Source organism: Micropterus dolomieu, linkage group LG16 (assembly GCF_021292245.1).
Source record: "Micropterus dolomieu isolate WLL.071019.BEF.003 ecotype Adirondacks linkage group LG16, ASM2129224v1, whole genome shotgun sequence".
Taxonomy (NCBI): Eukaryota; Metazoa; Chordata; class Actinopteri; order Centrarchiformes; family Centrarchidae; genus Micropterus; species Micropterus dolomieu.
The window spans coordinates 21760971-21784344 of record NC_060165.1 but is presented as its reverse complement, the minus strand read 5'-3'; the positions used below and the strand labels follow the sequence as shown (position 1 = coordinate 21784344).

At 38.9% G+C, this 23374-nt stretch overlaps 1 protein-coding gene across 6 annotated transcripts in view; it reads left to right on the top strand.

Moving 5' to 3' along the window:
• Positions 1 to 23374, top strand: part of abcc9 (ATP-binding cassette, sub-family C (CFTR/MRP), member 9) — a 185605-nt gene that overhangs the window by 156016 nt on the left and 6215 nt on the right. For all 6 annotated transcript variants that reach the window (XM_046072707.1, XM_046072713.1, XM_046072710.1 and 3 more), the window contains 18 exons: positions 3230 to 3331; positions 4136 to 4220; positions 4447 to 4527; positions 6175 to 6312; positions 6747 to 6872; positions 7046 to 7145; positions 7508 to 7581; positions 7808 to 8041; positions 9332 to 9486; positions 10072 to 10141; positions 10545 to 10702; positions 11047 to 11139; positions 13043 to 13145; positions 13496 to 13609; positions 15200 to 15320; positions 17921 to 18051; positions 18972 to 19050; positions 22183 to 22291. In XM_046072707.1, coding sequence (XP_045928663.1) covers positions 3230 to 3331; positions 4136 to 4220; positions 4447 to 4527; positions 6175 to 6312; positions 6747 to 6872; positions 7046 to 7145; positions 7508 to 7581; positions 7808 to 8041; positions 9332 to 9486; positions 10072 to 10141; positions 10545 to 10702; positions 11047 to 11139; positions 13043 to 13145; positions 13496 to 13609; positions 15200 to 15320; positions 17921 to 18051; positions 18972 to 19050; positions 22183 to 22291 — 2073 coding nt within the window. The remainder of the gene's footprint in view (positions 1 to 3229; positions 3332 to 4135; positions 4221 to 4446; positions 4528 to 6174; positions 6313 to 6746; positions 6873 to 7045; positions 7146 to 7507; positions 7582 to 7807; positions 8042 to 9331; positions 9487 to 10071; positions 10142 to 10544; positions 10703 to 11046; positions 11140 to 13042; positions 13146 to 13495; positions 13610 to 15199; positions 15321 to 17920; positions 18052 to 18971; positions 19051 to 22182; positions 22292 to 23374) is intronic.

The window sequence follows — 23374 nt, the reverse complement described above, 5'->3', positions numbered from 1 at the left end:
CGTCACCTTAATGTCAGTGTAGCCAGTAAGTGATGACAACATAGACATCTACAGTATATTATATATAGTTCACCAGCTAGATCTGTAATAATATTTATAAAAAGAAAACATTGTAGGACTTACAGTACAGTATACAGTGACTATAAAAACAGAATCAGAACCCACTCTGACATGAGCATTATTAAAATTATCCATCCCCTTGGCTGAACATGAACATATGATTCAGGACTGCTACGATACTTGTGTTTTTGCAGGAAGGCCCCAAAACAGTAATGCCATCAGTGTGTGCAGTTGTAGCCATGCATGGTGGATCTTCCACCTGGTGTTGTTAATACCTCACCAGGTGGAACCGAGATTCATTAGAACAGAAAACCAGTCCTGATGTTTTTTAGCACATTGTAAACACTCTTAAACTGGGCCAGTACTGTCCCTGAATGTCCATATAGTACCAAAGGCGTACTTGGACTGAAAAGATAGATCATCTTAAGGTAGGGCTCGTCACTGAAATAAGAGTTTATCCGCCAGACGCAAGCAGAGCTGTGCACCATGTATGTTTGTAATTTGAGCTAAAATAGGTACAGGTTAGGTGCTATCTCGAATATCTCTACATTCTATAGGGCCTCATTATGTAAACGCAGACTGAACATATGTATATATGTAATCCTTTAACCCAGGCCATAGATATCATACGCACACGCACACTCACTCATACACACCCTCATGCTCATAACATGTGAGACATTGTCGAAGAAGCCACAAAACCTAATTATTACAGACAGACAGTGACTGCATCACTTAGATGGCTCTTCATTTCTGGGTGGGAAGGTTAATTTGGTTAACAGTTGGAAGGCTAACATCATGTCTTCATTATCTGGGGTTTGGCATGAAAACACATCTGTCTCCTACATTTCTTTCTGTCTTTCTCTGTCTCTCTTCCTCCCTTTGTTGTAATTTTCCATGTTTCCTGTGTCACCTTCGACAGAAAATAAGTTAGTTGCTCTTAGCTGTCTCTCTCTCTCTCTCTCTCCCTTTCTCGACTTTTACTACATATTTCCACTCACAAACACAAATATACACACAGTTGATTGCAGTAGGCTCATTCTAACACGATGACGTGACTTTAACAGTTGGTCAGAGACAGAGGAGACTGACGAAGACATCAGGAGGTATATGTTCTTCTTCCTGTCTCCTGCTTCAGTTTTCAGATGTGAAGTGACCCACTCATTCATTCGCATCTCCTCCCTTTGCTCTCATCTGATTTAACGTCATTTTTCATCTTTACTCTGCCTCTGTCAGGAGAAAGTACTGTTTTCCACTGCACTCAGAACTATTTCTTGCAGTATTTCAGGCTGTGTTGTTCATGGACAAATACATATGGGCATATGTGTTTATTTTGGTATTCTTTTCTCTGTGCAGTATACTGCAGTTATACTACAGTTTAGTCTGTGTGTTCCTGATCTTTCTTTGTGTACATTGTGTTTTTTTAAGCTTTTTTACAGATATTTTAGCTTTATAATATAATAAACTTCACGTTTATACTACTTTGAGACACAAAATGCAGCTCAAACTGCTTTAGACATAAAAGAGCAAACAATTTAAACAACAATTAAAATATGAAAATGCATTTCAAAAGAGGAAAGTGAAATAATATACAGTGTTTTATTTACATATTTACTTTTATACAGAATGTTTTTTTTAGAAACATCTTGGAGCTGCAAAGTCTTTTAGTATTTTGGTGATTGAGAAACTCTGCAGTTTTAGTGAAAGATAAACTCTTTTAATATGTGTCTGTTCAGGAACAACCACATCAGCCTTTGGAGTGTACTATCTTCTGCACATTGAGTTGATGATTGGTTTTGTGCTCTCTGATTTAATGCTGGGAGTCGTCGCCCTAACACAAATCAACAAACTCCAACATGCTCTGCTAATAGAGATGTTTTACTTATGCAATCTCTAGACGTGGTACCAGTTAGGCTTTTTGAGTTAGTACCTTTAATCATTCATGACCCCCGCATAAGTGCTTTCATTCTTTAAGGCTTGGCCCGGATACTTCCATAACACGTGCAGGTGTTTTTTTTTTTATAAGAATACATATGATGCTCTGATAAAGTCTTTTTTATCAATGTCTAAATTTCTCCAATGTCTGACTGTTATATTTGAGACAATACAGTTTCAGGGAGTTTATGAATTGTACTGTGTGCTCCACATTTCTATTACAAATTTCTGTATGTTTCGCTTAAACGTACAATAATCCTTTAATAATAATGTTTGCACTTTATTTCAAGTGACAAAGGGCCAGTCAAGTCATTCTGGATTAAATGTTAATGTCCGACAGAACACACAACTAAGTAAAAATAATTACTTTAGAGACTTTCACTACTACACTATTTTGTTGACGCTATGAATTATTCTCTGTTTTTTAGTGGTGTAGCTAAACATCTGACTCCCAGCAAAGTCCTTCAGTTGTTTTGTTGTTGTTGTTGTCCTTGTTGATGTTTTTATCAATGTTTGTGTTGTGTAGCTGATATTATTGTTGATTTTTGTTATTGTTTCTGCCGTTGATAATTTGCAGCTCATCATTAACCCAATCCATGATCCATATTTCTCTCTCATATCTTGACAAAACATTTTTAATTTTTTGTGGTGGAGTTTGACCGCTTCCAAAGCCTAATCCTCCCCCTTGTCCTCCTTTTTTTTTTTTTTATGTTTGGGTGTCGCATCTATAAAGCTGGCTAGAACAGGAGTACTGATCTGATATTATGTTCACTAAACAGTTTTTAGGCTCAATTTTCAACAATGGAAATAAAGAAAGAGAAGTATCTGGTAGCCATAAGCTGAAGTTGCAGTTTGGATTTGTAAAAGATATAGTGTGACTCCTGAAATATTTTGAAGATTGAGGTGATAGATATTCTTAAAGGTAACATAGAGGTAGTGAATACTTGTGAAAACTTGTGTTGACCTACATAAAGAGCAACCAGATGCATCGCAGTTAAAGGATTGTCACAAAAACAACAACAAATTCCTTGTTTCGATAAAGAAATCGAATTTACTGTATTAGCCTTCTTGAAAACAACGTAAATATCACTGGAAGGAATTAACTGTTACGGTAATGTAACTGACCAGTGATGGCAGACCAGTACTCCTGCTCTTTAAAGCTTTATGAATTCAGGACTTCAGGACTTCTCAGTAGTTCTTACTTGTCTGCCTCTGTTTCCCATGATGTACCCAGCAAGAACAGATACTCTGTGGCCTACGCTACCCAAAAGTCCTGGCTGCTCAACGCTACAGTGGAGGAAAACATCACCTTTGGCTGCCATTTCAGTAAACAGAGGTAAAAAAAACAAAATAAACACAGCTCACAATAACAACCAATTTCAGGAATGATGTTGTAATAATGTCCTTGCTGTTGGCTTCTTATTATTATTTCTTTGTAAACTGAGTGTCTTACCCTTTTCATGCATGAATTCTACTACATAGGACAGATGTGTGGGAGCTATTTTGAGCTATTTTGAGTTATTGTACCATGTCCCAACCATGCATCATAAATTCAAAATAGGGGGAGGGAAGTGGAGATGCAGCAAATACCTCAGCAATGACCGTAAAATCCTTTTATTCTCAGAAAACCAGAGCGATAAAACAACTATTTTTCTAATAAATTGGATGGATACTTTTAGCCAGATTTTGATTATATATTTCTTGTAAATTTTGTTCTGTGACTGAAAATACATCTATCCACTCCATTGGATGTGGTCAGCCAAAGGGTAGATTCTGCCTTATTTTTATATTTTATTTAAAATGATGATATAATTTGCGCTTTATGTGTATATTCCAAAATTTGTTTTTTGGACTTATAATGAGTTTTACTGAATCATTTTTGATGCCGTTGATGCATGGTGTCCACTGCTGTGGACACATTTCAAAATTAAATATACTGTGAAAAAAGGTTTATAGACATAGTTTATGACTTGTTTAAAAGTAAAAACAAAACATGAAAATAATTATTACATTGTGATTTAATAATTCATGCATGATGAAAAGGTGTCTTAGACTACAACTCCATGATTGTAGGTAGGTTCTGTAGGGTGATACGGTGGTAGGAAGACATTAAGATGTCATCTGGGATGTATTTTTCCAGGTACAAGGCAGTGATTGACGCCTGCTCTCTGCAGCCAGACATTGACCTGCTGCCTTTTGGAGACCAAACTGAGATCGGAGAGAGGGTACGCACATGTTTAATTTATTGCCAAGTAGATTAATTATCATTATTACATGGTAAATGTGAATACATTCATTTGCAGTATCTATCAAATGAACACTAAGATTTTAGTGTCAATATGTATTCTGAAAAGAAGGGATAATAAGCTAAAATATCACTGAAAGACATTTAAGCTTATTTTTGGTACTGTACTGATATCTGACTTCTCATCACGTGTTGCTGTGATTTAGGGCATCAACCTGAGTGGCGGTCAGAGACAGAGAATCTGCGTGGCCAGAGCTCTCTACCAGAACACAAACATCGTCTTCTTGGTGAGCTAAACCTCTTAAAAAATGTACAGAAGATTGGAGATAACTGATGGCTTTCTGTCTAATAGATGTGTAATAGCAATTGTGTTTTTTAATTTCACACTGGAAGGAAGGACTCTTCAAGGATAATGACTCCAGTTTTGTTGTGTATAGCTGAATTAGATTAAAGTCCAGCAGAAAGAAACACCTTCTCTTTACTGGATTAGTTTCAGTCATATCCTAACCCTACATTTCTTTATGATTGACTGTATGATACGACAGATAGTGCATGTTGGCCTTTGGGATGAGGAGGTGTCCGTGTTCGCTCTCCGCTGTGCTGTCATGTGTTTGTCTTTTCGAGTAGTTGCATAGTTTCCTGTTGCCACCGCAAGCTTTAATTGGTTATCAAGCATACATTCCACATTAAAAGCTATCAGTGGCATTCTTTTATACACTCATCACTCTTCGTAATGTCTAGAATGGTTTAAAAAAAAGTGTACTTTGTAAAACTGTAATGTTTAATGAGGAGGGGATGTTTTCTTTAATTAACATTATTTCACTATGAAAGTGCAGCTGCTTGGGCTTTTCATATCTGATCTCTGGGTTGAAATACACGTCGTCATACCCACTCATCATAAAAAGACATCAAATAATCATAACCAGAGCTCCATTACCACACGACGGCACACGCTCTAGTCGACCCACCCAGCAAGATAGACACTAATGGAACAAAACATTCATTTAAGTCTTCACGAGTAAGTCAACATCATGGGAACAAGTGGCTATAAACATTTACAGGGAATCAAATTAGCTCAATGATAAACAGGAGACATTATCAGGTAATACAGAGACACTGAGATCTTTTTTACTGTGTAGGCTGGGTTTACTTCATGGCCCTGGTGGAAACTTTTTCGAGATTTTTGAGAGAAAAAGAGTTTAAAATGTCATAAACAATACTGAACCGGCTGATTTTTCTGTCCTATTGACTTGAAAACCACATAGTGCAATGGGTTTGTACAAACACTTAAAATATATTCTGTGATATTTCTTTTTACACTTTGCTCTTGATGGACCTATGGTGGCTGTTGCTGAAGTAACAATTAATAGGGATCCAAATGGACAACAAACAATACATAATGTTTTGATCAGCTTCTAGATTTCACCTGAAGATTAACCTGTTGTTTACTGTCAGGAGGTTGCCTCACAAAATATTCCAGGAATTCAGTTGTAGGGGAAAATAAAAGAGCTAGAAAGCAACATTGTGTAAAAATAAAAGTTAAATGGGATCTCAGAATAGGGGTGAGGAATAGAAAATGACAAAAATGAGCACAGTGCCTTTCTTTGACTACTTGTTTTGTAGACTCTTGTTTCTTTGATGCTCAATGAAATATATGTGGACGCCATTTGCGACGAGTGTGTATAACCTCCGGTGCGATAACACACACACAGCTAAACATCACCACATAAACAGGATTCAGGTCATGCATTTTTGTGACCATAACCATAATAATACATAATGTATTACAGACTGAGAAAATCAGGTCCCTCTGTCCTCTGTTTTTCTTACAGGATGACTTATTGTCAGTGTTGTACACGTGTGTGATTCACCCTCTAAAATCTGGCTTATTTCCTGTCTTGCTTTTAAATCCGTCTCCGTCTTGTGTCTCACAGGATGATCCCTTCTCAGCACTGGACATCCACCTCAGTGATCACCTGATGCAGGAAGGCATCCTCAAGTTTCTGCAGGATGATAAACGGACTGTAGTCCTGGTCACCCATAAACTACAGTACCTCATACATGCAGACTGGGTAATATAACTAAATAAATTACTATACTTTTCTATGGAACATATACAGTAGTTTTATTTGAATTAATATTCAAGTGAGATTTCCATTTTTTTAGTGGCGTGTCTCAGTGAGAAAGTCAAATTTTCCATAACATGAATTTCTTGATCTATTTGTATGTATTGGATTCTTGGAGGCTCCTTATGCAGCCATTTTTTACTACCTGTTAATAGTATTTATTATAGGTATCTGTCCTGCTTTTTCAGTCAAGTTTTCCAAATATGTAACACTAACATTAAAATCCTTCCCTGGGTTAATAATTATTCTGATCTCTGTTACCACAAAAGAAATTAGGACACGCCCAAAAATATGAAAATGATAGTCCCACATATTCTCCTGCATTGACCATGTTCAGGTTTGTTGTTCATTTTGTGTGTTTTTCTATGTGTTTTGCCCAGATCATAGCAATGAAGGACGGCTCTGTGCTGAGAGAGGGAACTCTAAAGGACATTCAGACTCATGACGTGGAGCTTTATGATCACTGGAAGACCCTGATGAACCGACAAGACCAGGAGCTGGAGAAGGTAGTGGGACAATGTTTCAATTTCTGATACCATAACAGCATCTCCACCTAATTTGTACTGCAGATAACTGATGTACCAAATGGACATGACCAAGGTTTTAACCTGGCAGTAAAAGCTTTAGTCTGTCTCTAATGTAATGTTTCTATTATAATCCACTGTGTCTCTATACGTAGGACATACAGCAGGACAGTCAAACGACACTAGAGAGGAAAACACTAAGGAGAGCTTTCTACTCCAGAGAGGCCAAGAACCAGATGGACGATGAGGACGAAGGTAATGGATTCACCACTTTTCTAAAGTCGGTCCTTGGGGCCAGTTTCGTAACAGACTCTTGAATTTAGTCATCGGTTGTAAATTTTTTTTCGCCTCATATACAAAATACATGCAGTCAGACATAACTCAGAAGATAAAACCTGAAATGTAAATGTTAGATCTGACAAAAAGTGTCCAAACGAAACCACTGATACATTAGGATTCAACGATTTCTAACTCTCGGGTGTCGCTTTAAACCCTGGGCTCCTTTCATGCAGAATCTAATTTTTCAGCTTGCTTTTTAGTAGTTGTAGTGGTACAAAAGTGTTTAATGTTAGCTTGAATAAAAAGTCATTTCTAATTACTGATTTTCATCCTATCAGAGGAAGAAGAAGAGGAGGAAGAGGATGACAACATGTCCACAACCACTAACAGAAGATCAAAGATCCCATGGAGGGTAATCCATCTTTGCAGCTGCACACATCTTTTTAGCACATATAGAGCTGATCTAAATGAGCTGAAATAAGTTAAAAATATTACTATTATTATTAAATTATAAGGGATACAAAATAGGAATAGCATGCAATTAACTGATCTGCTATACTAATTACTTTCTTCTGCATCCAGACCAGGTCCATTTATTTTGATCATCTGTTGTATTGACTGCCGCTTCATCTCCTCAGATGTGCTGGTGTTACATGTCTTCTGGTGGCTTCTTCATGGTCTTCCTGATGGTGTCCTCGAAACTCCTCAAACACTCTGTCATCGTTGCCATCGACTACTGGTTGGCTCTCTGGACCTCCTCTAAAACCAATCAGAGTGCTGGAGCAGGAACGTACGCGTCTAATGGGACCCGCCTGGCTGACAGTGCCAGCAGCAACGCCACACTGCCCACACCTGGTAATCCGGAGGCTGAGGTATAATATTCCTGGTTTGTCTTTTTTATTTTGGCCAATTGTGGGGATGAATTTGTCACAATATCCTTTATAATACAATTTTTATGAAATTTTAAGGGGTTAGTACCAAAAGAAGTAGGAGAGGAAACTTACTTTACCTGCTCTGACTAACCCTCTCCTGCTCTAAACACTGGGAACTGCTGTAAATTTGCAGCAAAAGATTTGCATTATATTCTACATATTGTAAAGCAGCGATTCCCATACTTTTTAGACAATGCACACCCTTCTACATCGTGGTTGCTGCACCTCCAAACCCCCTTTCTCTCTAGGTTTTTTTACTTATTCATTTATTTACTTATTTATTTTCTCATCTGATTGGTTACACGTCACGAATAATAGCCTATCAACACTTTGCTCTGGTGAGCAGCGGGGCTGTAAAGGCAGCTGATATTACTGAAGTTGCAATAAACATCAAATTATGATGATCTGTTTCTATGAAGACAAGCATCATAGCAACTGTTACCCCAGTGAACATACCCGAAGTCATAGAAACGTGGTTTCACTCAACGACACTCTTGAAAGTGGCGGCTTTTAAATCAGTCGCTCTCCCCTTACCCACTCGCTGCGCTTAAACACAGCATGCATCTGACTTCTCTGTCTTTTCACTGCAACTCTGAATCGCAATGTAACGTTAGACATGTTACTTTAAAAAGTAACAGTGGTAGTAAAGCTTTTCATACTGTGATGGTTAAACTTTGCAATCAATCCACAGTTCACCTGCATGCCGAACCGTGCGGAGGGAGGTGTTGGGTATTTCCATGCCAAAATAAAATATGTTTCAAAACACTCCCCCTCCGTTTTTTTTTTACAAATCGCACCCTGTTGCAGCCTCTAAAACAGATAACATGGACAAAAAAAGGACCCATTTGAGGATTTGTAAGTACAGTGCGGGTGGCTCATTCTGATAGGGCGAGGAGAGAGAGGGAAAGAGGTGCATGAGTAGCCATTTCCTGTGAGCTAATGATAATAACGTTTTTAATTTTTTTATTAAATTTACATAGGAAAGTTTTTAATTCAGGCATTTTTCTTGTCGCGCACCCCCTAGAGGCAACTCATGCGCCCCCATGGCTGTTGTAGAGTGTGTATCGTGAATAAGTATTTTAGAAGGAAATGATTTGGAAATTACAGACCTTTAAAATTACGTGTTACCCTGTTGAAATATATGCAAAGTCAAATATTTGACAAGTAGATTTTAAACAGTTAACGATATATAGCTGTGTATTCCTGTGTGTGTGTGTGTGTGTCCCACAGAGCGACTCCTACTATCTGCCAGTGTTTATCGTCCTGTGTGCGGCTGGAATCACGTTATGCCTCATCACTTCTCTCACTGTGGAGTTTCTGGGTCTTTCTGCAGCCACCAACCTGCACCACAACCTGCTCAACAAGATCATCCACGCTCCCATCAGGTACACAAACGCACACACAACTGTAACAAGTCCAGACTTAAAGTGCATTTTCACACATTTATGGTTTGCACAAAGACTGAATCTGCCAGCTGTCACTGTAATTAAAAATGTTCAAGAGCAAAACAACAGATACACCAGCGATTTGCAAATCATGAATTGTGAAGACCTCAGGATTTTTAAGTGTTGTGACTTGGGTGACTGTCTAATTGAGCAGCTGTTAATCTTCCATATGTCTTCACTGATTTTTTTTTTATTAGTTCCCGATAGTCTTATTGGCCCAGTATCAACAGGATGTTAGGTACAGTACCTTAAATTACTGAGGCTTTTCTTTAAAAAAGGATCAAAGACTGGACAATAGCAGTCCTGTCCCCTCTGTGCGATCGCACTTGACTTGGCTTGCTTTTACTGCTTTAGTCAGTAACCACGGTGAACTAAGTATGAAAGCTACATCAGTGTAGTCTCTTTGTCTGACTTACCTCTTTTCTTTTTTTAAGGGGGAGGAAAGGTCAGAAAGTGGGTAACATAACCTTTGTTTAAATGTCAGAGCTGGAAAACAAATGTTGGATTTATTGCCTGTCTTCTCAGGTTCTTTGACATCACTCCCCTGGGGCAGATCCTCAACAGATTCTCTGCTGATACCAACATCATAGACCAGGTATGTAGATGATTTCAGGTACAGTAGCATGACAGGCTGAAGAAAAGAGATCTTAGTCACTGTGAAGAGGACTACCTACATTGTCTTTTGTTGCACGGAAAAATCTACATATTTTAAACATTTAGTTGACGGTTTTATTCAAAGCGACTTACAATTGCTGTATGTATCAGAGGTTGCACACTAGGGGTTAAGTGTCTTGCTCAGGGACACATTGGTGTCTCACAGTGGATTTGAACCCGGGTCTCTCACACCAAAGGCATGTGTCTTATCCACTGCGCCACCACCCTAGACATTTCCTAAATACTTGCAGGGAAGAAGTTAGATTATTATACTGTTATCTGTAAACTAAACAAAGACACCAAACATGAATTCACTCTCACTTCATCGTCTCTTTATCTCTTAGCACATTCCTCCAACGCTAGAGTCTTTGACGAGATCCACGTTACTCTGTTTGTCAGCCATCGGGGTCATATCGTCCATCACTCCAGCTTTTCTGATCGCCTTGGTTCCCCTTGCAGTGGCCTTCTACTTCATCCAGAAGTACTTTCGGGTGGCCTCCAAGTAAGTCAATAGTGTATTTATTGTAGAGTGCATTGTTTTTGCATTTAATCAAATCTGAAAACAGGAAAAAAGAACTTTTGGCTTTATGTACACATTAATTCTGGGTTAAAATCTGTTTAAACCTTTCAACTCCTGTTCTTTTTCTGTGTAAACCAAATATAATTAACCTTATTTGTAGGCTTATTTGTTGACTGATGCAATTCCTTTCATTCAGAAAACAGCATACAGCATTAATATAAAGTATATATGAATGAATATGGGACTGACCTGTTAGTACATACATTTATACATAAAAAAGTAGTTTATAAACTCATATCCTCATATTCATACTCGCTCTCTCTCAGGGACCTCCAGGACCTTGATGACTCCACACAGCTTCCTCTGCTTTGCCACTTCTCTGAGACCGCTGAAGGTCTCACCACTATAAGAGCATTCAGGTACAACGCACATTACTTTTTTACGTTTTTGTCCCTCTGGGGACACTATAAATTTAGGTTGGCCGCACACTACAGGAGAATTGGGCTGATTCTTGGTCCTGAGCTTGGGCTGGTCGGAAACAATAATTGTCCCACATGATCCTGAAGTGTGAGGGGTTTACAGACCTAATCTTAAGGTTAGCGAATGGATCGGAGTCGCAACAGCCTATGAGAGCGGGATGACTTATTTATTTTCTCGCACTTTACAATTTATAAACCGTTTTACACACAGTTAGATTCTCTTCTTTTGTTTCTCTGTGTAAAACACAGCACACGCAAGTGCAACTACCTGACAACGACAGTCTCCCTCCATGTTTATTTATGTCTGAAGTCACATGTGTGTGGTCCTGCGTCTTGACTGAATCTTCTGGTGTGTGAGTTCTTAAGATTAAACTATTAACAATCTGTTAACTCTGTCGTTATGTCTGTGGTATCCCACGCTTTTTTAAAGCTGGTAAGAGGAAAATCCTCTAGTGTGAACCAGGCATTACATCCTGTCATATTTCAGCTATGGACACTTTTTTTTGCGTGTAACAGCTACACAAAGCAGATTTTCCACCTTATTTTCCACCTTATGCGTGGTAAGGTGTTAACATTAAGTCCCTGGAGGCTTCTCATATGCAAGCATGACCTCTGAATGCCTAACCCATAACCTTCACCCCAAATATAATCTAAGTTTAATTCTTTCTGTAAACAAAACTAAATCTGAGGCCTAAAATAAATCGTATGCCAGCTCTCTCTGCTGTCCCCAGATGGGGAATAAGTCTTGCAATGTGACTGTATAAAGACATCTGCATAGCCAGAACAGAGTAATGAATTGCATCCATTAATTGCATGTTTGGTGGTTCAACCCCTATTTTACTCCTGTCCGAGTGTCCTGGAACAAGAAAATTAAATGTTTAGAGAAATTGGTGTGCTTTTTGATAAATGACATGTTGGTTTTGACATTTTAATTCCACAGCCTGGTTATAGTGTTACAGCAATCGAGAAAAACTTGGATCACTTTTTAAAAAACAATCAGTGTCTTGATTACATCGAAAGTAGTAATCGATAAGAATTATTAAGATGTGAGCAGCACTTCTCTCTGTTGTTATAGAGCCAGTGAGTTTTTAATATTAATACTTATAACTGCAGTGATGGAAGCATTAGTTCTAACTCGTGTTGTAGTTAAAGTTATATTGGTGGAAGCAGCAGCTTCTTGTATTTCTGTCTTCACCCTCTTTCCCATCGTCGGTATAATCCAACATTAAACAGCTCTCATGCTTTTTTCTCCTCTCCTCCCTGAGGACTTCCTCTTCCTCACACACACACACACACACACACACACAAATATACAAACACTGAGAGACTCACACACACACACATACTCAAGCGCGTATCATGCACACACCCGCAGAATGAAGACAGATTCTTGGCAATCACTGGATGGTTCCCATTATCCTTGTCCCCTGGTCTCCCTCCAAACCAAGTCTAGTTTAGATGGCAGTGATATACTACTGACACAGATGATAATAAAACCTTGAGATCCAAACTATTTTATTCTAATTCTTATTTTGCAATTGTTTTTATTGTCATTTTTTCTTATATCCTGTTTGCACTTTTATTCACTGTTATATTTATTATGCGTAGTTATAACTCCACATCACGAAATGCTTCATTTGTGAGTTATTTTTTTTAATTTCGATATCACATTGAGCAGAAATAGTTGTAAACCTTGTGGACATCCAGAGAGGATGCTGTCAGTTAGGCCAAAAACAGGGGAAAGGACAGCCATATGCAAACACCAACAACATAGTATTCTAATGAAGAGGTTCATAGAAGAACGGAGGGATGTATTTTGAATCTTATGTACGCTTTGTTTCAGACACGAGGCTCGTTTTAAACAGCGTATGCTGGAGCTGACAGACACCAATAACACAGCCTACCTGTTTCTGTCTGCTGCCAACCGCTGGCTGGAGGTCCGAACGGTGAGAAACTATGTTATGAAATATGTCTCACTTGACTGTTTACTGGTTGTTCCTCCGGTACTATAGAAGCATATCCGTGTACAGTCACTACATATTTTACATATTATTTCCTGTAAGCCCAGTCTTCACCACATAATCAGTGGCCAAGTTTTTAATGAATAGAATATATATAAGGAATATCTAAAGTTTGTTCATTCTTACATGTTGATCAGACTCTAGCAGCTCTTTGTTTTTACTTCTCTTACACTTGGTGTATCGGTGGACCTGTGTTCAAAACGCTCTGTAAATCTATATTTTGAGTTATCATGTTCTGTGTGTTAACATTTCTTCTTATTCTCTCATCTGTGCAGGACTACCTTGGAGCAGTGATCGTGCTGACAGCAGCAGGAGCCTCCATATGGAGTTTTAGCTACGGTCTGCGTTCTGGAGGCCTGGTGGGCCTTGGGCTCACATACGCCCTCACAGTGAGTTTTCTCCCTTAGCTTTCTCTGCTCTTATCTGTTTCTGTTTCTTTTTATTCGGTCAATCTGCCTGCCTACTAATGTAAATGGCCACCTGCAGTTTTTGCTGTAAGTTTACTACACATAATTTCAATCAATCCTACACCTACGGCTACATTTTGTAAATCTCATTGCGTTACATCTCACTAATTGCACTTCTCCACTGATTCGTGATGTAATTTTTATACTTTAAAAATACATTTTAGTGAAAACAACCTATTTAGTGTAGACAAATGGCATTTCAATAATGTCAAATCCAGGGAAGGTTAAAATCAGGGGCAACTGGACTTGGTTGAAGATACTTAAAAGACGTTTCGTCCCTCATCCGAGAGACCTCTTCAGTTCTGACTGACTGTTTGGGAAACTCAGCTATTTAACTGTCTTTATGGTTGTTGAAGACACCTGAGACCGAGTTTGAACAACCATCGTTGGCAACAGGGTGTAAATGGTTTCCTTGAGGGAAGCCATTTAAACCCGGGTCGAGAAACCGTCGCTTAACAGGGGAGGAGGTCTGCGACACCACTTATCCCCTCTGTCCTTTCATGTCTTCCCAGGAAACTTAACAAACGTTCACTTATGGCCTCAGGCGAGAATGCCAACGATGGTCATTCAGACTTGGGTGTCTCCAACGACTACTAACAAACCAGCGGTATCGATCATCTTGACAAAGACCCCACAGAAGTTAAATAGCTGAGTTTCCCTATTAGTCATTCAGAACTGAAGAAGTCTCTCGGATGAGAGACAAAGTGTCTTTTAAGTATCTTCAACCAAGTCCAGTTGCTCTTGATTTTAACCTGCCTTGGATAACTATGACCTGGATGACTGAGAACCTTCACAAATAATAATAGCACCCTGAGGTTCAGCTTTAAAATGCATTAGCTGTTATGTAATGTGGCAGTGCAGCCTAGTGGTCAGAGAAGCTGTCCTGTAAACAAACACTTTCAATAACGTTGGTCCACAACAACAGCCAGTACGTCTTTCTTGTTCCTGTTGTGGGAATATGTCCTATTAAAGCACAATACCAACTACAAAAGAGGACCCTTAATTATGAGGTGCTGTTTCAGAGAGTAGATATTTGTCAAAATGTACTTTTAAGATCTTTTTCTTTCAGTTGATATGAGTTCCTCTGTAAATACATTTGTACGCAATTAAATTACCGCAAGTGAAACACACCAAACTAGTGGCTATATAATATTGTGATTTGTGGTTCTGGCACAACTCCAACCAACACCTTGCACAGGCCCTGTCACATTAATCAAACGATACATTCAAAAAATAAATTGTATTTAAAACACAGGTAGAATCAGCAAAGGATTACTGGTTGGTTTCTAGGTGAAATTCTGCATATTTTAAGCTGATGAGTGTGCTTCATGGTGACAGTATATAAACTCAGCGCACTGGGGGTAGAGAAAAGATAAGTCTGTTGGGGCAACCAGTTCATTTTGGCCCAGGATCCCTTAGGGGGTTATTTCCACCATGGTTTACACTGTCGAGATAAACATTATCTCAATAATGGAAACATGATCCAGTCTCTCTTTGTATGTCACTGTGCAGGTCACCAACTACTTGAACTGGGTTGTGAGGAACCTGGCAGACCTGGAGGTCCAGATGGCAGCTGTGAAGAAGGTCAACAGCTTCCTCAGCACAGAGTCGGAGAACTACGAGGGATCTATGGGTAACTGAGTTCTTGTTATCAAGCTGACACACAAATCCTGGTGACATCTCGGATAAACCCGATGCAGCTTTGCAGAACTGGTGAAATTATGCATCACTGTGTTATGACGTTTTTCATAATGACCCCGTTAAGCCCAGGAGAAGAATCTTTTGTGCCGTATTTATTCAATATCTCAGACAGCAAAACGGGCCAAAGTGTCTCATTTCTGCATTCTTGCAATAGCCTTCCACCAGCATTAGCCAAAAACCAAAAGTGAAAAACTTAACATATACAGTATAACAGGATAAAGAAAGTAATTTATACACACACACACACACACCATACTTCAATATGATTTTGTTTTCCAAGTACAAAGAGATGAAGACCAGCTCTTCTTGTAACTGTAGAGTATGTGTGTGCGCACGTGTGTGTTTGTAGTCCAGAAAGTTTAGGGTTTATGAGATGTGCTGTTGTTATGGTGAAATACAAATGCTGCTGGAATTTCTTCCTGGCTGGAAAGATAACAAAACAGAGCCTTTTCATTATTTAACTGCTTTTTTATCAGGCTAGTGCCACTGAGATAACCAATATCTAACCAAGCCAAAGTAAATCTAACTAAACCAAACCTCGTGAACAAAAAAGGAAACACTCTTGAATCTGCCAAAGGAACTTTCATCTAGACAGAGCAGCTATTTCTGGAAACATAACAAAAACAATTCCTGAGCTTGAAGGATGGCTGGAAGAAACAAAGAAGGTGATGGAGTGAAAAGAAACCAAGAGAGAATAGCTGTTTTTTCCAGACTCTTTTAAAGTATTAGAAAAGGAGGAGAGCGGAGTTAAGGAAAGAGATGGTCTCTTATGAGGGTTGACTTTTCTTCTAAACTTTGTGTTTGTCAGTAAATGACCCAAGAAACCATAAAACAATCCCAAAACCACTGAGTGACTGGGAACAGAGAGTATTCCTCTCTGACATCATGGAAGCTTCCAGCAAATTGATAAAAGCAGAAAATTCTCCAAAGTTAGGGAGGAACAAACAAAGTCTGTAGCAGAACTATTAAATTCTTATCTTGTCAGTGTTGTAATATGGATAATACTGAAAAATACTTACGTGGTTTGAAGATTATACATTTTTAATATCAACCTTTTGTTATGAATTGGGGTCCGGGAGTTTGAAAGACCTTGCCGTTTTTCTAAGCACGGAGTTGCATGATGGGAAGTGTGGTATCCAGAGTAAAATATGGAATAGGTTGATTGATGACCCTAAATTGTCCTTAGGTGTGAGTGGTTGTTTGTCTATGTGTGGCCCTGAGATGGACTGGCGACCTGTCCAGGGTGTACCCCGCCTTTCGCCCGACGTCAGCTGGGATTGGCTCCAGCCCCCCCGCGACCCTGTATGTAGGATAAGCGGTTGACGATGGACGGATTGGGTGATGACATTCATGCCACCCTTAGGATGAATTTTAATTTCAAGATTAAGGGTGTCCCGCATTCTACTCTCTTTTGACTTTACACCTTCCTGGTACTCAAGGTATGCTGCGTTTTGCCATAATTGTCAGTGTGAATACTTAAGCACTCAAAATAGCAAGTGCAAATACAGAAGAACGCAAATTGAAACACAGCAGTAGTCATGGAAGTGCACTTGCAAATCACTTGAGTAATTTATGGTGTACTAGTGATTTTTATATCTTGCACAGGATTAGTACAAATGCGAAGTAAGTGGCACGTTAGATTGTGTCCTACTGAGTACTGTTACTTGTCATTATAAATGGTTGTACAGAGGCAGGCATGTATCATTTTCTGATAATCCAAAGTTTTGTTGATTTGAGTATCATACAAAGCAAAATCTGGTAGTTTAGTGTCAGAAACTTTCACAAAATAAAACACTACTTTGTCCAGCCAAACTTTGAGTGTAGTTACTTTTGTTCCCACTTCTATAAAAAAAGATATTAGGAATATTTTAATAACCTAAAGTGGTGCGTGCAACAATTTTAAATTAATAAATTGTCTGAATCCTATGTAATTAAATGAAGAAGAGCTACACCATTCAGTGACATCCAGTCAGCAGTTCAACTTATCAATGAGGTCAAAAACTCTTTAACTGGTCATAGTGTAAATAATCAGGACAAACATGTACAAGTTAACTAATATTAGAAATCTAGATATCATGCCCTGATATATTATTAAAAACCTTTTTCGTGACATTTGTTAGTATCAAAGTAAATATGGCAGTTAAATGTAGGATAGCTTTTACTTTCTACAGCACTGTGCTAAAGATTGCAGGAATAATAGATTTCAATTCTACAGTTTTAAGTAATAATTTAAGAAAGTGTGGTTATGATGTCAGAATCTCTACAACACTATAATAGGAAAAACTCTACCCCTGTATATCTGCAGTGTTATGACTTGGTCTATATGGTCTATACGCTGCTGTTTACACCAGCCAGGACTGTAACATACACAACTGGCAAGCAGTAAGTGGCCTGGGGGTTTTTATTATTTATTTTTTTGAGGTGGCCTACTACAGACTGCATTTTCCAGTGTGGCCTGGTTCACCGTCCTTCAGGGAATGTGAGAGTTAAAATAAATGACTATAAAACACTCGTGTGTTTCTCTGCCTCTAGACACCTCTCAGGTGCCTGAGAACTGGCCCCAGGATGGGGAGATAAAGATCCAGGACCTGTGTGTGCGCTACGATCCCATGCTCAAACCAGTGCTCAAACACGTCAACGCGTACATCGAACCAGGCCAGAAGGTAATTAACATGAAGCTGTGAAGCGAGCGTGGGCAGGGTTGGGAGGAGTGGTAGCGTTGCGCTTACAGTTGCAGATGTTGATAATTTGTGCTGATATTTAATATTTATAATTACTTCAGATATCAGTTTGAGCTGTTAATTGTTCATTTTGAGTCTAAAACTTTTTATTGAAACGTAAGATAATATAAGCTACCACATCCAATAATTTTACTGGTAACACTTTTATAAGCACTATATAACATTTTTAAATTGGTTGAAGTTGTAAGCCTATATAGGGAGAATTTAAAATGTTTCCTAATGTACAGTATTTGAAAAATTATAGCTTATGTAGACATAAGACACTAGTAGTTTAATTAAAACTAGCAATATTGTATTAATCAATATGTTGAAGCAACCACAGATGGCCAGTAATTCAAACTCCTGGGATAAGAAATATTCTCCATGCAGCATTTTCCTCCCCACCACCAGCTACGGGCTGTAGAGTAGCTCCTGGCATATGCCCGGTGTTTTTATCCACTTTGTTTGTGTAACCACATGGTAAAGCTTTTTCTGAATTTCACTGCAGGCCTCCTCAAAAAGTAGAATCTGAGATGGGGTTTATCAAACGCATCACAAACTGTATATGAACACAAAATGTTCCCAAAAGCAAATATAAACATCATTGTGAGTGTCCAACGTAATAGTGTTTTAAATATTGTTTAAATCACAAGCACAGTGTGGAATGTCAAAGGCTAATAAGAAGGCCGTGGGTGTTGTTTAAATGTGGCGTTTTCCTTTGAAGTCACGGTCATGTGCCTCCATTAAATATGAAGTGACACCCGGTTGACCAAACTCCTGCCACTCTGTTATCACACAGGTGTCTGATGTCTCACAGCGGTGTCACAGTGAAGCTTATTGACTGTCTCTGCTCTTCCTGCTAGGTGGGAATCTGTGGTCGCACAGGCAGCGGGAAGTCTTCTCTGTCGTTGGCCTTTTTCAACATGGTGGATATTTTTGAAGGTTGGTCTGTCTCCTGTCACACTGTTACCACTTCTTTCATCTCTCTCTCAGCTTTGGTTTCTATTCCTGCAGTCTCTCTTGCCTCTCTTTGTCTTGCTGTCTTTCACCGGTTGGGTTTGTTGTGTCGGTTTGGGAACATTACAGGAGGATTTCCCTCAGGTTTGCTGCCTTGAGTACCTCCTCACCATGAGTTGTTTTTTACCCCAAAAATCACACTGTTTCTGTTTCTCTCTTTGTCTCTCGTTTTATCTTTCTGTCATGTTCCTTCTTAGCCATTTCCGTTAATCTACTCATGAGATGAAAGTAAGTTATGTTTATCTCATACTGTCCAAAAAGAGCGAGAGGGAGATGTAAAAATGAGTTCCCCAGTGTCTAATCTCTTCAGGGAGGTGGATGGCAGCGCAGAAATCAGAACGTTTCCTGGGAAATCTATCTTACATTTAGAAACACTTGATCTAACAGCACAGATTGGAAGAGACAGGAATATTTATAGTAATTATTCTCTGGTATCATGATGGATCTAATGCTTGAATTCTTTATTCCTGCTACATTGTAGCCCTTTTACTTTAAAAAGTAGTCTCCCTCTTAGTTTACACTTCCTTTCTAAAGTGGTAATCATAAACCTTTTCAACTGTAAATCTGGTCCCTCTTAGTTCCTCTAACTCACTATAGCACATTACAAATGTGGGTAATTCAACAGTTAGACCCAGAAAATTTTAAGTCCCTTTTTTAAAGTTCCCTCTTCCTTTATTGAGTTATGTCTTTTTTGTGCATGTACTAGGTTTGCAAAGTGAAAAAGCCCAAAGTCCAGCCGAAAGGGAGTTCCCATCTCCCAACACTGCTCTGAACTGCCTGAAAACAGCTCGTTTGTAGTCCAGCCTTTGCTTCCCTTTCTTGTGAGGTCACAAGTAAATACGTGTCATAATGCTGACCGAGCGGCTAGTCCGACACGCCCTCAAAAACACAGTGGAAAAACACTGAGCGGCAGCACAGCTCTCCTCTCCCTTCCAAACACTAGCTACCCTCCAGGCCGCTAAAACTGTTTAGTGTTTTTGACCTTCCCCTAAACTTTCCTTTTTTATTCTTAAATACTGCAAAGTTTTAACGCATCAAGCTTTTAGGAACTACCACTTTTCTTTTGTTGAACTGCTCACAGATTAGATGTCCTGTTTGAGACATGGATATGTCTAATAGATATTAGACATATGGAAAATGTAACTACTGTAAGCACTGTGTGTGTATCAAAGCCTGAAACATATTACTGTTCCATAGAGCTCCATTGTTTAAAAGAAAAAAGACAAAACTATTAAAAACACATCACTGCTGCACTGGCTGACATGTTGTCGTCACCATGAGCACTCGCGCTGTAGTTTATTCTGATTTAGTCCCACATACACTGTCCTGCTGCCCCACACTTGGATTAATTGTCCCCAACAAATGCACTATTTCCTCCTGTTTGAGTGATATTTGCTAAAAACTATAAAGCTCAGCTGTTTAAGTGAAGTACTCAGTCTTTAAAAAAGAAAACCTATATATTTCTGACCTGTTTTTAAAGATATATCTTCTGAACAAACCAACAGGCTTGGAGCTGAGTGTATTTTCACTCCTGTCCCTTCCCACTCCCACAGAAATACTCCTGTCCAGTCCCAATCCTAGAAGAATGACTCCCATCCCGCTTCTCTCCCGTTGACTATTTTACTTTCCTGTCCCAGTCCTGGGATAAATAGTGAAAGTGACACAGGAATCCCATCACCCACAGGTTCCCGGAAAAATGTCCGACACTACAGACAGGAAGTCATAAAGTATTGAGAAGCTAACATGTTGTTGGTTTTGGTCTTTTCATAAGATTTGTTGACGATGAGAAAAATATAGAATAGCAGCAATAGACTTCTATTTAAAGGATTATAGAGACAATCCACTGAAGCAAACCTTTAATAAAACATTTAAACTCAATTACAGAGAAACACAGTCAGATGTGGGTTGAGGGGATTTAATTGAGACAAAATAAACATAGAAATCATAGTGGGTTTTGGTTAAACTAAATCACGACATGAGGTAAATTTGTCATCTAGATTTCCTTCAAGAGATTTCTGCGTCATCTCAAAATGTCGACCATCTTCCCTGTAGTATAGAAGTGTATGTTTATGTAAGAGAAAATGTTTATTTAACCTTCCCTCCTTGCATTACAGCTCTTTTTAAACACAGAATGTGAGGGTCTTTTTGTTCTTCGTGTGGGTTGTTTCACTTTTAAAATCCTGACAAGAGGACCTGAAGTGGACTCTTCTATCAGAGGATTAAAAACAGGACAAAACAAAAGACGTGGCCCATTTCTTCGCCAGTCATTTCCAGGCTCTGGGTCAAATTTCTTCAAGACGGCAGTCATAAAGTCTTAAAACTGTCTTTTGTATTTATAGGATTTTGAAAGTGAGTTGTAATCGTATCACTCTGTTTTTAGTCTGGATGAAGATGACAGATTATTCGGACAAAGATGAGATTACTCAGTCACTTTTTCCATACACGCGCGCACACACACAGCTGGGCAGACATTTCATTTAACAGTAAATTAAGACATGTGTCAGCAGCATGTCCTTATAAAGCAGTGAAATAAAACCAGAGCAGCATCCTGATAGCTCTCTTTACTGAACTGTACAGGACAGTCTTGATTTCATTGCTCCAAAAATAAAACATTGTATTTGACAGACAAAAATAACAAAAATATTTATTTAATGTGAAGGAGTGAAGGATTTTAAGTTTTAAGGACAGGGGATAATTTCAGTTTAAAAATAGAAAATAAAGGAGCAGAAAGTATTTATCCTGGAGATGTATTACCTATCCACAGGGCATTTGTATTGTATGTTAAATTACAGGCAATTGTAGCTCAAAGATACGGAGGCCCTAAGCGGCTACGGTTGTTTGTACTCTGTTTTCCCGTGATAACGGGATAATTTTCTTGTGATCTCGTGATAACAAAACATTAGTTTTGTGGAAAAACCAATGAAGTTAATGAAAAGTCTTAGGCAGTCAGATTTATTTTAAATAAAAAAATGAACTGGTGTTGCCTTTCCTGCTGATCTACACTGTGACTTTCAGTCTTTTAGATTGGTGATGTGAGCATGTGTTGGTTACTTGCAGGGAAGATCGTTATTGACGGGATCGACATCTGTAAGCTTCCCCTGCAGACACTGAGGTCGCGACTCTCCATCATCCTTCAGGATCCTGTGTTATTTAGTGGATCAATAAGGTACACAGACACACACTCAAACAAAAGCTTCACTGGATCCTGTTTAACAACCTGTGAAGCATCATCGTGTAAAGTCCTAAGAACCTGTTCATCCTAAAGTCCCCATCCTCGCTGACTTCTCGCTATCACTACAACATCTGGTTTATATTTTTATTCTTCTCACCCACCATAACACCGGCATAATAATTTTAAATTGTTTGGACAGCACTCTCGGATCATAATAAACATTTGAGGCTTCAAGTCTGAGAGGTTAGTGTCGACAATGTATTTTCCAAAAAAGCGAAAAAAGAATTGAACGTCACCATCTCGACAAGGACGGCCGAGTGGAGTAAAAATTAGAAAGTGTTGGCGAATATACTAAAAAGGAGGAACAGGAGTGCAGCTGATGTTTTCGAGCGGGTAGCCTTCTGTCACAGTTTGAAAAGTTCACGCAGATTCATTTCATTACAGCTAAAATAATAATTCCAACAAATAATTTGGTCTTCTCCTCTCCCTGCGCGCTACCTCAGCTCATTTTGTTTTGTTACGTTGTTTTTCTTTTATATCGTTCTGACAATATCCTGCCAGAACTTTCTGTAATTGGTCCGGCAGTTGGAAACCATCCAAAAAGTGTTTTCACGTGAGAAACGAACTGGACCATTGGTTTGGTCCAGACCGTGGTCCCCGTGGAGGTGTCACACCTGTAATTTTGGTTCGGATCAAACTGAAAAGTAAGTTAGTCCGGACTAGACGAGGTAGGTGTGAAAGGGCCCCTGGATGCTCATCGTTCTTAGAATACGAATAGGAAACTGCAGAAATGCATTTTTCTGAAAGAAGCCCTTAATGAGAGGTTGCATTGAGTCACAAATGCTAGTGGAACAATGTCCAGAGATGAAGTGACGTCAGAACTTTGGCTCTTGAATGCAATCATACCTCGGCATCACAGTGTTGAACTGACTACACTCATCTTTGGAAACTGTACGGCGGAAATACCACATCATGAGCTCTCAGCCAGAAAGAGAAAAGCAGTGACATGTTCATATCAAGAAAATCCCCAGAATGTAGCAACAAGTGAATAAACAAAATGGAAAAACTGTAGTTTTG